This window comes from Clytia hemisphaerica, unplaced genomic scaffold (assembly GCF_902728285.1).
Source record: "Clytia hemisphaerica strain Z4C2 unplaced genomic scaffold, Clytia hemisphaerica genome assembly, whole genome shotgun sequence".
NCBI lineage: Eukaryota > Metazoa > Cnidaria > Hydrozoa > Leptothecata > Clytiidae > Clytia > Clytia hemisphaerica.
Genome location: NW_027103927.1, coordinates 313288 through 329158, shown reverse-complemented (window position 1 = coordinate 329158; position 15871 = coordinate 313288). Strand labels below are relative to the sequence as shown.

The 15871-nt window shown below is 33.2% G+C and overlaps 2 protein-coding genes across 2 annotated transcripts in view; one reads left to right on the top strand and one right to left on the bottom strand.

Moving 5' to 3' along the window:
- The window catches only part of LOC136809733 (GRIP1-associated protein 1-like), a 56593-nt gene extending 54778 nt beyond the window's left edge, over positions 1-1815 (top strand). The window contains exon 28 of the mRNA XM_067066280.1: positions 1669-1815. Coding sequence (XP_066922381.1) covers positions 1669-1731 — 63 coding nt within the window. The 3' untranslated portion in view covers positions 1732-1815. The remainder of the gene's footprint in view (positions 1-1668) is intronic.
- A 9313-nt stretch (positions 1816-11128) lies between these two features.
- Positions 11129-15871, bottom strand: LOC136809720 (uncharacterized). The gene is made up of 5 exons (XM_067066258.1): positions 15791-15871; positions 15452-15547; positions 14142-14354; positions 13598-14042; positions 11129-11159 (listed from the first exon to the last, which is right to left on the bottom strand). Exons 1-5 carry the CDS (start codon positions 15867-15869, stop codon positions 11129-11131), a joined length of 864 nt encoding a protein of 287 aa, XP_066922359.1. The 5' UTR covers positions 15870-15871.

Genomic DNA, 15871 nt, shown 5'->3' with positions numbered 1-15871 from the left:
GGAAATCGAAAATTTTTTCCTGTGTATGTCTCAATATAATTTGCAGCGGAGACAAAAAAGACTAACTTTTGATAGGATTTGAATTAGATAGCAGTTTTTCGCTTGTTGAAAAGACAAACAGGAGTGGAATATTATCATAAAGAAAAAACTTAAAAAATATCGGAAAATGAAGATTGAAAATGAAGAATAAGAAAATCAACTCCTTTAATAATCGTTCTATAATTATCATTTTTACATGAGTGATTCTTGGATCTTAGAACGTCATTAATGTGAAAAAATCATTCAAAGAAATTTGTTACATCGAAAGATACAGTCCAAAATTTATCACTGATTGACTTCAAAAACAATCAAAAAACAACAAAAAAGAGCCCTTTTTCAAGTTAACCAGAGCAAAGTTTTAAGCTGTAATTTTTGACTGAATGAAAATTTCATAATTTTTTTTCGCATTTATAACGTTCTAAGATTAAAGAATTTCTGATATAAAAATGAAAACCATAGCATTGTTCTACGAGAAGTTGAGTTTCTTTCTTCTTCATTTTTCATCTACGTTTTTCGATTCTTTAATTTATTTTCTTTTTTGACAACATTCCACTCCGGATTACCTTTTGAACAAGCACAAAACCGCCATCTAATTCTATCAAAAGTTATAGCCTTTTTGTCTCCACTGCAAATTATATTGAGACATACTTTAGTGCACAGCCTGATACAGTTTGTTTGATACTGTCTGTGAGTGAACCCTTGTTGACAGAAGCTTAAAACTTTCTTGGAAACCCAGGCAGACAAGCAGAATATGCACATAATCAACTTAACATTATACATTAGACTATAATTTTAGAACTTTGTATATTGAGGACAACCAGGCTAGTCTTTTCCATCTTAAAACACAGGGAACACAATACGACACAACGCGTAACTTCCCATCCACTTCTACACTGATAACTCTTCCAAAAATGCAAATTACAAACAAACTCATATTTAATTTTAATTCATTTAATAATGAGATAATGAGTTTTATAAACGAGCCTGTTATGCATTTTCCCAAAGGGAGAGACTTCACAAATACGAATAAAATTTGGATAATGCATTTCCATTGGTCCAAATCACAATTAATTGTTACAATAATTACTTTTTTCCGCTGTGAAAGTGGATTGTACTGATCACCTCCTGATCTACCGCACGCACTGTTTAAGTTTAAATGACAATGCATCCTGGGAAAGTTGTTAAAGATAACAGTTTAAGAGTGGTGCATGCTTTTTCTTTTTATAAAAATGGTGTTTTTCCATTTCATCATGAATATTCTTCACTTTTTGGGAAAAGTCATCCTGAAATATTCTTACGGGATTCTTAGATTTGGATGCAAACCCAACCTAAACCTAGCATGCGATACATACGTCAAGCAAGGAATTTACATTACTTGCATTACATTAGAACGCGCTTTTGAAAATAGAGTTCATATTTTACGTAAAAAACCCCAGTTATGTAGACTGTTAGAAAGTCCACGAGCTCAGAGGGAAGGTCCGGGTATTCGAGCCAAGGTCCGGGTATTCGAGCCAAGGTCCACTGGTTTCTGACACCTTGAACCACTCGGTAATCGCGTTATCGCTCTATCGAAGATTCACTAGAAAGTTTTTTTGTTTCACATCTTTTTTCAAACTTTTTCTTTTGTAGGATGTGGACTTTTTATCGACGGAATTGGATCGAAATTCGAAAGCAAATACACCATCTTCCTAAACAAGCTGAAAAGTGATTTGTCCAAGAGAGGTATGACGGTTATTTTGATTCCAGACCTGTGACACCAGGTGGGTTCACTCTCCAGGGTTTGTTTTGAATGGAAAGCCTTTTCGATGCTGTGAACACTGACCTTTATATACACTGGACCAAGTTTCTCAATCCCGGCTAAGAAAAATCTTTGATTTTAGTTTTTTGAAAAGTGGTACCGCAGCATCGAGAGCGCTAAATCTATATTTTCCCTCCAAAACTTTTGATGATGGCTGTGAACAAGAATTTGACATTACCAGGATACTCCTGATTGAATATTCCAGAAAGAAAATGTACACCCATACACGTTGAGATGGGCATTTGTCCGTAAACGATAACCTAAAAATGGCGGTCTTTTCACACTGAGTACGTGGGAGATAATTTGCTTGATAGCTGGCTGATATGCTTTTTCAATCCTCCAATGTGGGGCATTTTTTAATGTTTGACAGTTTTTATGGCCAAGTTAATTCAAACCTTTGATTTATCAAGATGTAACCAAATAAATAAGTAGTTTAATTTATAAAAAGAATTAGTCGTTATATTTTTTCAATTCAAAATCCGACGACGCTCTCAATTAGCTTTTTAGAAAATCAAAAAAAAATCTGTAAATTTATACATTTATGAATTAACTCTAACTTCTTTTTTTTTTCAAAATTTTTGTACATGGTTTGTGGCAGCAAGGACACTTGTATAGCGTAGCTGGACTGAGTACAACGGCTATTTCTCTTTCTCTTTTTAACACATGTCTGTCGTAGCGAATCCGCGAACCCCGGTCAGCGGTTGAGAATATTTTTTTCAAATTAATTGAAATAATTAGTTGTTGCAAAGTTTATTAGTTTTCATAAAGGACTTTTTTGCAAGATTTTATATTTGACTTTATCCTGAATGGAGATTTTTAGAATAAAATATAAGTTTGATCAATTTATAAGCCAAAAACCTTGAAAAAAGGGTCCTTCGAAAAAGTTAAATTGTAAATTACGTAAGTTATTTCAAGGTGTAACAAATATTTTAAACAACTCTTAGAAGGTTGAAGTTGAAAATGACGAAGAAAAAATGAGTAAAAAATAGCCTAAACTCGCCTAAACTTTCACCAAAGTACCCAAATCTTATAATGGCTATAGCAAGATGTCGAACAAGGAACGGAATACAACATCATACTACAGCTGCTAAAAGAAAAATCTAAACATCATTCATGAGAAAGAAAATTTTCTCTTTTTTAATGATTTGATTGTATAAAGGCGTGATAAAACTCATTATAAAGTAATTGTTCGATTGTTGTTTTCTTGTTATTGCAATCATGTCAAAGGAATTTCATAAAATATCTTTCCGTGCAAAATACATCTTTCTGACGATGGTTTTTCATTGTGAAGTACTTTTATTAAAAAGTATTTCTGATTGGTTGAAAAAACATGAGGAACGACCTCTTATTGGTCAAAGAAAGACAATATCTATTATTACGACGACACACATGGTTCAAAGAAAATAAATTTGTGCTCAGTCCAGCTACGCTATACAAGTCCTTGGTGGCAGTATTATGAAATATTTTACACATACATACATATTATGAGATGTTTGCTGCCTGTCCTATAAATACGGCTCAAATCTCTACAGTAGCTCCTTAGTATAAGAAAGCCGCATTGTCTTTTTAGTTAATAGATGATATCGGCTTTCCAAATTCTCCCCGAATGATTACCCATAATGTATTGCGCAAAAAATTCACGGAAAGTCAATATCGTCCGTGAATTTTTTTGCGCAATGCACCATGGGTAATCATTCGGGGAGAATTCGGAAAGCGGATATCGTCTATTGCTGCTCTATCTCTGTCTCCGAGCTTTATAAGAAGGTATTTTATTGCTCGATATCTTTGAATCTGTATCCAATAGAATACTTGAACTAATTTTGGACATATTTTAGGGGTCTTTTGAGGAAACAATTGTTTTTGCCAAAATTGTAAGAACTATATTCAAGATGACAGCTTTCCTGTCAGTTTGATAAAAGATTTGAAGGTGATGGCTTGAAATTTTCACAGTATTATCTTGATGTACTTTTTCATTGATTTTACTGAAATATTGTGAAGGCATTTGAGGCACTTTATTAATTTTTGAGTTCTTTCAGCCCAGCTATTTCGTGTTTTTTTTTAATTTCTTATTGTTGATCTTTCCTTTACAATGATTTTATAACGCAAATGTATTATCAAGGGCATATTATTAATGTCTAAAACGCACTGAGAAGCAAGTATCAACGATAACCAATAAAATTTACCATTAAAGATGCTACCTTAACCCTTTGACTCCGCTGTCGATCGCTGTGTTTGACCCTACAGCACGCAGTGGTTTTTCATAAAAAGTCACCTTTTACGTAAACCGGTATAACTTTTAAACAAAACAACTTCAACTTCAAAAGTTATATATCTTTGAAAAGGAAAATTTATCTGCTTTCTTCTGAGCCATAACATAACTCCTATACTGCATTTTATCTCAGTCAAAGTTTCAAAAGGTTCAACACTACATTTTACGACACCGAAAAAAAGTGCAAAATATGGGCCAATGAAAATCTATTTTTTCAAAAGCTATTTTAGTGAAAAACAAATAAAAAACTTACAGAACAGCAGTAGAAGACATTGATGTGTTGAAGGATAAAAAAATTCTGCACTAAAACTGCCAAAATACTTGAAGAAATCTCAAATCCTTACCTCTAACTTTCATAACAGTCATTTCACCGCCTCCATCTTGAATTTGAACGTTTTTCAAATGTTTGTTTTGATTGCGCACTTCATCCTAACCCTTTGAAACCTATACTTTCCGGAATGGAAATTTATCGCTCTTTTCAAATATCATAACCATTTGATTCTCACAACAACAGAAAACTAAATATCATTGCTTAAATGACCATACATATAAAAGACGCGTATACGCGTCTCTCGTATATAGGCACGGACGCGTATACGCGTCTCTCGTGGGCTAAGGGTTAAAAGGGAACTTATTTTGGCGGGAACTAATTTTGACGAGTGGCAAAAATCCTGAAAATTTTTAATTTTGGCGAGAACTTATTTTGGCGATTGATGAATTTTTTTAATCGAATCTGTTCTATTTTGCCGTATTTGAAGCTTTTTGTGAACTCAAGAAGTTAAGCAGGCAAAATACCAAAAAGATTTAATTGTGGCGGGAACTACAATCATGGTCGTAATATTTGAGAAAAAAGGGAAATTCCTACGAAATCTTATAACCACAAACGATTTGGAAGCGCTCTAAATTAGATTGGAAGGGTAGAGTCTTGATTTATGATCTAAGGATCCAAAAGTTCAAAAATAGTCCAATATGGCTCAGAATATAGCAATATAGCCTGAAAGTCTATAAACCCCTCCCGAATTGAAATACTCAATAAATTTATCAATTAGCCTAAAAGCGACTCTCTCGCCCAAACTCCAAATTTCGAAAAACGAGAAAATATAAGCTAAATTCTCAATAGATTTTGACCATGATTGTAGTTCCCGCCAAAATAAGTTCCTTTAAGGTACATTACTTATTATTCCATGATCAACAAATAGTCATCAAATACGACAGAGATAGAACAACAGAAATTCAGATGTTATCATTCCAGCTGCGGCTTTCTTATACTATTGTAGCTCTAACCTCGATAAGATTAATATTTCAATTTTTCACTTATTAGCATAGTATCTTGTTTCTCTTTCTTATCTGAATCACAAACATTGACAAAGTGAACATGTCAAAATCAAAGTCAAAATTCCAAATATTTATCAAAGGACACTTCAATAGACGGACATCTCTGATTAGCGTAGGGTAGAAATTTCATTACAAAATTAATTTAAACATTTAAATGAATATACAAAAATTATCATTACGGTTTTATAATATTTTTTGAACCGTTAGAATTTAGTTATTTTTATTCATTTTTTATTACATCAACTCTGTTTCGCGTTTTGTTTAATATACGTACTCGGTTCGAAATTTCGATCAGCGTTTTTTGCCCAAAACGGTTCATAATTTTCATGTGGCTTAAATATCTGGTAAATATACAGACTTTTTGGACCTACCCCGGTGGAGGTCCTATAAATTAACCTTTGTCCGTCTGTCCGTCCGTTAGTTACCAGCTTTTCTCGAGATTGGCTCATTAGTTTTTTCTGATTTTTTGCACAATGATGCAAAATGGCAATGCCCAAAATGTGACGGAGCCCGATTTTCGAAAAAAAATTTTGGGGGGCAAATTTGGGCCAAAAAACGGCTAAAAAACGGGTTTATTGGACTTTGTGAAAAATTGGATCATTAATTTTTTCTGATTTTTTGCACAAAAGTAGGGTACCATCATAGGTATAAGATGGTTCAAGCAGATTTTTGCAAAAAAATTTTGTTGGCCCAAAAAACGCATGTTTATCTATAAGAATCGCTATTAATAAGCATACATCGATGTTCTTAGTCAAATTACTCAATTTTTTTATGAGATAGATGTTTTTTCTGCTTAAGAGGGCTTACTTTTGAAGAATATGTGTGTTTAGTCAGGAAATTTGGGTTGCTTGGCGTGTTTTTATAGAAAAACTGGCCAAATTCGATATTTTTTTATAAGCACATTATCAATTACTTAGGTATTGGCTTTTCTCGAGATTGGCTCTTTCATTCTTTATGATTTTTTACACAAAGATGCATAACTATAAACCCTTGAATGTGACAGAACCCGATTTTCGAAAAAAAATGTTTTTGGGCAAATTTGGGCCAAAAAACGGTTAAAAAACAGGTTTTTTGGACTTTGTGAAAAATTGGATCATTAATTTTTTCAAATTTTTTGCATAAAAGTAGGGTGTTGTGCGCAGATATGTAATTTTTGCGCAGGTATGTAATTTCTGCGCAGATATGTAATTATTTTGCGCAGATATGTAATTTCTGCGCAAATATGTAATTATTTTGCGCAACTATGTAATTTCGAGCTGCGCAGATATGTAATTAAATTTTTGCGCAGATATGTAAAACACGATCTTTAAAATCAATGGTACCCCCTTGATAGCTTTACCATTACTTTTACTTTTTTTTCGACTTAAGGTATTTTAGCTAATTTCTATCAAATACAAGAAGTAATATCTTATAACAACAATTTTTAGCTTTCGGTGATTGGTTCTTTCAAAGCAAAAATGGAATAGCGCCTTAAATGAAAGTAATTATTTTTCTTATAAGAATCATCATCGTTATAAGAAAATTCTCTATAACTTTTTCAACCACTAAGTTTTAGCTTTCGGTGATTGGTTCTTTCAAAGCAAAAATGGAATAGCGCCTTAAATGAAAGTAATTATTTTTCTTATAAGAATCATCGTTATAAGAAAATTCTCTATAACTTTTCAACCACTAAGTTTTAGCTTTCGGTGATTGGTTCTTTCAAAGGAAACATGGAATAGCGCCTAAAATTAAACTAACAATTTTTCTTATAAGCATCATCTTTATAAGAAAATTCTCTATAACTTTTCAACCACTAAGTTTTAGCTTTTGGTGATTGGTTCTTTCAAAGGAAACATGGAATAGCGCCTAAAATTAAAGTAGTTATTTTTCTTATAAGCATCATCTTTATAAGAAAATTCTCTATAACTTTTCAACCACTAAGTTTTAGCTTTTGGTGATTGGTTCTTTCAAAGGAAACATGGAATAGCGCCTAAAATTAAAGTAATTATTTTTCTTATAAGCATCATCTTTATAAGAAAATTCTCTATAACTTTTCAACCACTAAGTTTTAGCTTTCGGTAATTGGTTCTTTCGAAGCAAACATGTAATAGCGCCTAAAATGAAAATAATTATTTTTCTTATAAGCATCATCTTTATAAGAAAAATTATTTATAACTTTTCAACGACTAAGTTTTAGCTTTCGTTGAATGGTTCTTTCAAAGCAAAAATGGAATAGCGCCTTAAATGGATGTGACTATTTTTGTTATAAGCATCAGCTTTATAAGAATTAAGTCAATAACTCTAGATAGACGGTCGTATACCTTTCGGTAATTAGTTCTTACAAAGTAAATAAGGGACGGCGCATAAGATGATCATATTTATTTGTCTTATAAGGAACTACTTTATAAGAATCAAATCAATAACTCTTAATAGACGGTGATATACCCTTCGTTTATTAGTTCTTACAAAGTAAACAAGGGAGAGCGCACTATATGAGCATATTAATTTTTCCTATAAGCAACTACTTTATGAGAATCAAATAACTCTTGATAGAATAGTATTTACCTTTCGGTAATTACCGTATTCCTACCAATACACGCTCCTTCTCTGAGAAAAAAGACTCCCCTCAATGGGAGGTTTTAAAATTTTTAATTAACACCCTTTTCTTTAACACCCTTCCTGAAAGTCTTAAAATTAAAAAGACGCCCAATACGGTAGTTTTTACAACCTAATAGAAAAGTACAAATGAGATTTTTGATAGAACCTCGACTCGAGATAGTCACACCTATGTAAACTTTATTGATTTTGTAGATATGAATTGCATTTCTTTACATTACAGTGAGATAAAGTAAAATTCTATTGGTTGTCTTTACCAATACATGGACTAATTTATGATAAAAAACTCCCTTTTCCTTTTCATGGCTCGATCTACGAGCAAAGTCATTAAATTTGATTGAATTATCCAATGAAATAGAGTGGGATTATCGAAGTTGTGATTCTCGCTCGAACTTTAAATTCTGAAGAATGTTACACAATTCAGGAATATTTTGACACTGATTGTTAAAGATATTTAAAAAAATTACATGTCTTTCTTATTTTCCCCTTACAAATTAAACTAAGGCAAAATAGGGAATTTTGCTAAATCTAACATTAGTTTATTAGAATTTTATAAGAACAAGGTTTTTTTCTAAGTGGAATAGGCTTTCAGAGATTTGATTTATCAAACAAAAGCCAAAAAATATTGTTTAGGAGTTATGAATTGTGTTCTTATAAAGTTGATGCTCATGAGAAAAACAAAATTTTCTAGCTTAAGCACTATCCTATGTTTGCTTTAAAAGAACCGATCACCGAAAGCCAATATCTATTGGTTTGAGAGTTTTGAATTGTGTTCTTATAAAGTTGGTGCTTATAAGAAAAATTTTTTTTCTAGCTTCAGCATTATCCTATGTTTGCTTTGAAAGAGCCGATCACCGAAAGCCAATATCTATTGGTTTAAGAGTTATGAATTGTGTTCTTATAAAGTTGATGCTTATAAGAAAAACAAAATTTTCTAGCTCAAGCATTATCCTATGTTTGCTTTGAAAATACCGATCACCGAAAGCTAATATCTATTGGTTTGGGAGTTATGAATTGTGTTCTTATAAAGTTAATGCTTATAAGAAAAATAAATTTTTCTAGCTTAAGTACAATCCTCTATTTGCTTTGAAAAAACCTAACACCGAAAGCTAATAATCATTGGTTTGAGAGTTATGAATTGTGTTCTTATAAAGTTGATGCTTACAAGAAAAACAAAATTTTCCTCATTAGCGCAGTCCCCTAGTTGCTTTGATAGAACCAAACGCCGAAAGCCAATATCACTTTGATAAAAAGATATTGACTTGTTTCTTATAAAGATGATGCTTATAATAAAAACAACAATCGCCAAATGTTTGCCTTAGTCCAAGAACAATGTTCAAGATATTACTTAATTAATGTTAAAATTTAGTTAGTTTTTCAAAAAATAACCAAGTCAAAAAGGTCGTGTTTTACATATCTGCGCAGAAATTTAATTACATATCTGCGCAGCTCAAAATTACATAGTTGCGCAAAATAATTACATATTTGCGCAGAAATTACATATCTGCGCAAAATAATTACATATCTGCGCAGAAATTACATATATGCGCAAAAATTACATATCTGCGCATAACATAGGGTACCATCATAGGTAAAAGATGGCTTGAGCAGATTTTTGCAAAAAAATTTTGATGGCTCAAAAAACGCATGTTTATCTATAAGAATCACTATTAATAAGCATACATCAATGTTCTTAGTCAAATTACTCAATTTTTTTATGAGATAGATGTTTTTCTTTTCTCACGAGTGTTTAGACAGGAAATTTTGGTTGTTTGGCATGTTTTTATTGAAAAACTGGCCAAATTTGATATTTTTTTATAAGCACATTATCAATTACTTAGGTATTAGATTGATTGGCTCTTTCATTTTCTACGATTTTTTGCATAAAGATGCATAATTATAAACCCTCAATGTGACGGAGCCCGATTTTTGGAGAAAAAAATTTTGGGGTATAGTTCAGCTAAAAAACGGCCATAAAAGGGTTTTTTGGACTTAGTGAAATATTGGACCATTGTTTTTTTTCTGATTTTTTGTATGAAAGTAGATAAAAGATGGCTCAAGCAGACTTTTGATAAAAACGAATTTTTCAGCTCAAAGAAGCATCTTTATCAATAAGAATCACTATTAATAAACATATATCAATGTTCTTAGCCAAATTACTCAATTTTTTGGAGATGTTTTTTTGCTCACGAAGTCTTGAATATGAAAGAACATTTCAAGAGCATGAAATTTTGGTTTCCAAACGTTTTTTTATAAGAAACAAACGACTAATTTTAATAGATCGTCACTATGTGTGTTCTGAATGATTGTTTAATGGTCACGTCACGTAGATATCAATTATAAACGTGTTAAATGCATAATCCAGGTAGGTCTATCAAAGTATCACTTGTTTTTATGAGAACCAGTAATTTTTTGATGGGCCTTGGCTGTCCTTATTTTTTGGTACTTTGAGTCTCAAATTATGATTCTTCTGTTCTTTTAATTTACAGGGTGTAATTGGGCTAATTGGGGTATTTTAGGCTTTTTACCCAATTTTTATTACTTTGAACCCTAAATTGCTTGAAATTGAGTCATTTTAGCATTGTTCTTAAATTGTTCTTATTTTTGGCGATTTGAGCGCATTGCTCTTATGAAATTGTTCTTATGAAAACTCGCCGATTAAATGATGTGAAATCACTGAACTCTAACGAAAAAGACTGGATCTAACATCTCCAGAAACTGATCTCCAAATGATTTTCAAGATCTCAAGACATTGTTTTTGTCAGAGGACTTTACCTCATCTTGGAAAACGAAAAACAGTGCTATTGGATTTGTTGTTGAATTTTGCAATCATTTTATACACGTTTTTAATGTTGAGCAGATCTTCTTTTTAGTTTCTTCTTTAGAGTTCGGTGAAAAAAAACTAACGAATATCAAATATACTAGGGAATATCAAACGTTTTTTTATTCGTGTTTAGCCTTTTGTTTATATAAATATTAGTCATAACTTTTTTAGTAGACCAAAAATATATATTTTACATACTTAAAAAATGTTTTTTTAGTTCTTCATCAACAGTTTTTGAATGAAATTTATCGTACGGAAATAATATGAATTATACGAAATCGGAAACGTCAAAGCAAAACCTATAAAACAAACAAACATGAACGCTATAAAATCTGGAGATAAATAATATAGATAAAAACAGGAGATAGAAGCCGATCATGGGTAAGAGTGAACGAAAAAATAAAAGATAAGGATTTTTCCTAGTACCCTAGGTACCACTAAAGAAAAGTGCACTGCATCATTATAATTATGCGTATTTCACTGACTGTAAGAATAAAACCAGGACAGAAATTAAGCCCCTTAAAGTTTGTTTTAGGTTTAAGGCTGCACAGATTGCCCTCTAGAGGACCTTGAACAAGTAAGTAAACATCGCCATTAACTCCATAGGCCGATAGGGTCTTTACTTCTTCCGATGGTCGAGGATCTATTTATTCATGATATGCATCACTGCAACGTCTTTGATGTTGGGTCAGTGGTGTAACATTAGGAGAAATTCCGATGGTGCATATCATGAATTCCATGTTCAAATTGAGTTTTATCAAACTTCTTTAAAAAGAAAAGAGGTTGATTCCCATTTATAAAAAGCGTATAGCGCAATACCGACGTTCGTTAAAACAGCTACATGTTGTTTTTTTTATAAGCAAGTGTCTGCCCCTACATCAGGCTCGCATTATGCTTAGCATTCTATTGTTCTCAAACAATAGAGCCATTGTTCAGGTACAAAAAACTGAGCCTGCATATGCTTATAAACGTTATGCTTATAAAAGAAAAAACATGTATTGTAAATCCAAACAAACCTAATAAGTTCAGGATCATTTTATTGACAGTCATGTTAAAGAAATAGCCCCATAACAGGTCTGTATTTTTAAGCCTGGTTGTCATGGAAGCACTTCCGTAAAGTAAACAAACCACATCAAAAATGGTAGCTATGTAATATAGAGTCCCACCAATGAGCAATAGTAGGGGCCCCCCAGCGGTTTGCGTGAATGCGTGAATGGGCTTTTTTGGTTGCGTGAATGCGTGAAAATCGAAAAAAAATTGCGTGAATGCGTGAATTGAAAAAAACTTGCGTGAACGTGAAAATCCATATTTCTATTGCGTGAATGCGTGAATCTGCCCTGTTTTTTGCGTGAACGCGTGAATTTTTCCTTTTCACAAAGGTGCGCACCTATTCCAAATTCAAGGGATGCCAGGTGAAGGTGTACAAAAAAATCAGCAACTTTCAAATTCTCTATTTTATAAGACGATTCATGATTTAGATGCGCTTTCTAGCAATCTAGACACCTTAAATTTCCAGATTCTTTTCGCTCGGGCCAAACATGTATTGGCCCTCGAATCTTAAATAACTCTAATTTGCCCCCTTGAAAGTGTTTGTTTAAGATAAAACCATGGTTATGCATGATGAGTGATCCAGGGCCAGGGCCAGGGCCAGTCAGGGCCAGAGTCACTGGGGGCAGGAGGCGGCCATGACTTCACCACGTTTTTGCAAATAAAAAGAAACTTATTTCAAAGAAATTTTTACCCATGATGTAGACTTTCGATAACCTGATTTTTTGGCAAAATTAGTCTGAAATGGAGTCGTATCAAACCCTAGTCGTATTTAAGCACATCAGAGGGTTAAAATAGAAATTTTCTCCTGTCGGCGCAAAACATGGTTGCGCCTCCTTAGTCACTATGTTTTCGGCCCCTCCACGTTAGGAAATTAATTCGCGAGCCCTGATTAAAACCTTTCTTTTTAATTTTTTTGATCGCTTCGCTCGCAACAAATGTTCATTCTTTTACCTCATTTTACAAGCTATCAAGCGATCGTACCTTGCCTCTAACGAATTTAGACTACATTCTTTTTCAATGGTGTTAAAGAGAGCATTTTTAGCCAAACGCGAGTGACAGAAATGTAAAAATTTCCTCTCTGCGCAAACCATGGTTGCGCCTCCTTACCCCTGAGCTAAGCATCATGGTGTCATACTCGAGTTTGTTTGACCTAATTTTGATAATGTTTAAGCTATTTTTTGTACAAAAATTCGCCTGCGGTGCATATCTTTTCACTTACTATCGCGATACGTTAACTGCAGAAGCTTCACCTTTTCTAAACGATCGTGACAAGTTAGAAGAATCAAATATTTTGCGTGATGGCATGTGATTAAAGTTGAAAAATTACGTAACGCTTTCTATTTGGGGGCTTCTTATGACGCTACCAAACACGGTGTTTTATAGTCAGGTCTACAGGAAAAAATCACTACTGAGTTAAGTTTTTCTCAAGTGCATGACCAGATCCGGTCGAATAATATCTCGAGTACAGCCTTGTCATACTTCTTTATGCAAATCGAACGTTTTACTCCATAATGGCGGAAAGTACGTAAATTACTATTTTTTACATTTGCCCCGATTTTTTCCGAAAATCTCCCCGATTTCCCAAAAAATTGGGTTTGCGTGAATTTCGAGAAAAACTTGCGTGAATGCGTGAATTGCGAAAAATTTTTGCGTGAATGCGTGAAATTTGGGTCCGCTGGGGGGGGGCCTCAATAGTACAAGATATTCGTCAGCGATTAAGCAGATTTTGAATGGCTGTTGTGTAATGAGACGAATAAGAATATACCAGAGCAGATAGCCTACGCTTGAGTAAAATATAGGTAGTCTGTAGTCTACGTCTGACTCGTGAGATTTTTCATGGTCTGCTGAAGTATCCTTATATTTCTCGCTTTCTTCCCTTAATTTGCTAGTATTTTCTTCTGTTTCAAGAAAAAGTTTATGATCAGTTGTAAGCGATTCTTGTGTAAAGGGTTTCCCACGCTCATTGTTGTTTTTATCATCTGAATGCAGTGTTTGTGGTAAATCGTTTACATCTTGAGATCTTTCTTGTTTTAACGTGTTGTAACGAACGTAAACATAAAATGCGCTGTTCCCGACAACGGTAAAAAATACAAGGATTACTCCGAGTATGTATGTTCCAAGTTTGTGTGATCCTGAATAATAAAAAAAATATTTGTAAAATTTACTTTACAGTTTAAAGTTACAAGTATAATAAGAATAGCGTTCTTTTGGATTGAAAACACTGGAATTACCTTTTGGTTGCGTAAAATAGACGGTACACATTATCCCACCAAAACACAATGTACTCAAAATGATCTCAAAAACTGTGATCTTTTCTTTGAGGACCAATCTGGCAATAAGAATGGTGACGAACGGTAGAAGGGCGTAGATTGTACTGATGGTACTCAAATCTGCCATACCTAGGGCGTAGTGAAATGCTACAGCCGCCCCACTCTTCATCATACCTGTAATGATTAAGCGAATTGAGTTTTACCATGCAATCGCTTTCGATGATCGTCGATTAACTTTAGGATACCCGGATAAAAGGATGTTACATAGATAAGAAAATCGAAATTCACAAGCTTTTTGACCTGGATTGACACAGATATGGAGCAAGATTGATCAGAAAGAGGAAAAGAAAAACATTTTTTTTGCTTATATCAGCATAATATAACAATAGACAGACACTGTTCTGATATGAAACGGGAACACTTATGTAAAAATATAACCTTTAAAAAAAAGAGCCTCAAAATAGGAGAAATTGTTGATATAACTGCAAACCCCTTAACACGGTGATCTGGTGTTGAAAGTATGAAAAATCCGGGAAACTTTGACTCGTTTTTTTTTAATAACTCGAGTTTTAATGAAGATGGAAATTTGTGTATTTAGTGGAATTGATGTGAGAAATAGACTAAAATCTAAAATTTTCGAAAACTATAATAAGGTTTCTTGAAACAGAGCACTTTAGTTTTCTCAGACCCCTCAAAATCCCTAAAAATCCCCTCTCAGATCCCGCAAATCAGAATTCACATAAATCCGACTGTAGTGGAGCTACAGACCTAAAATTTTGACTGAAGGACCAGATCATAAATACAATAAGGATAAAACAAAAAAATTTTGTTGATTGATAAATTTTTCTACAAAAGTTAAAATTCATCGATATTTTGAATCCGATAGCAGATCGCTGTGTAGAATCATAAATGCTGTTTTAAACATTCAGAACACATATACAGGTCTGAATCAAAAAAATACTAGATACATAGGCGTAGCGAGATACCCTGCAAAATTTATGTATGAGAGCAGTTTTTACGACACTGTAATCATTAATGTCTTTGTTTTATCAAAAGATAATGAATACGTCATAAACGACGTCTGCACTCCCTCGTAAATTTAAATCTCGCTACGCCTATACTGTAAGGGGTAAAGAATAATGAGCACAACTAAACGATTCTCACTTTTTGATAATACTCAACAATCCTCTATAATAATCAAATCGTCAAAGGGACAAGGTTACACAATTTCGTTAAATGATTTTATAAACCTTGAATTTTGCCGGTTGTACCTGTAGAGACGAGAGTACAAATGGTTGATAACTTCAAAATCGGGTTGATTCGGTTTATCAGTAACGTTGTTGAACTCGATACGGTCTGAACCAAGCCTGAAAAAGAGAGAAATAGAAATATTCACAGCAAACAAATTATCTAACGATTTGGTACCCAGAGTCACTTGCATTAATCTTTCGTTTTACTGATAGAAGGGATACAATCGACAATGCCAAGTACCTTTCATCCTTTCATGAGCCTCGTCAAAATCAAATCAAAACGAACTAAGAGACTGGCTTCGTGATTAGTTATCTTAGATAACGAAAATACAGACTCCTGGTAAAATTTATAACACCGACAATTTATAGACCCTCGTATTTCCAATTTTCTGTCTTCAGAACCGTGGACCATTGAAGAATTTCGTAAATAAATATCCATAA

Excerpts from the sequence above, each read along its gene's own strand:
- LOC136809720 (XM_067066258.1), bottom strand. The coding sequence starts at position 15,869 with ATGGATATTTATTTACGAAATTCTTCAATGGTCCACGGTTCTGAAGAC. Across the intron at positions 15,548-15,790 it reads AATACGAGGGTCTATAAATT|GCTTGGTTCAGACCGTATCG; the intron begins GTCGGTGTTATA and ends TCTCTTTTTCAG. Across the intron at positions 14,355-15,451 it reads TTGTACTCTCGTCTCTACAG|GTATGATGAAGAGTGGGGCG; the intron begins GTACAACCGGCA and ends TAATCATTACAG.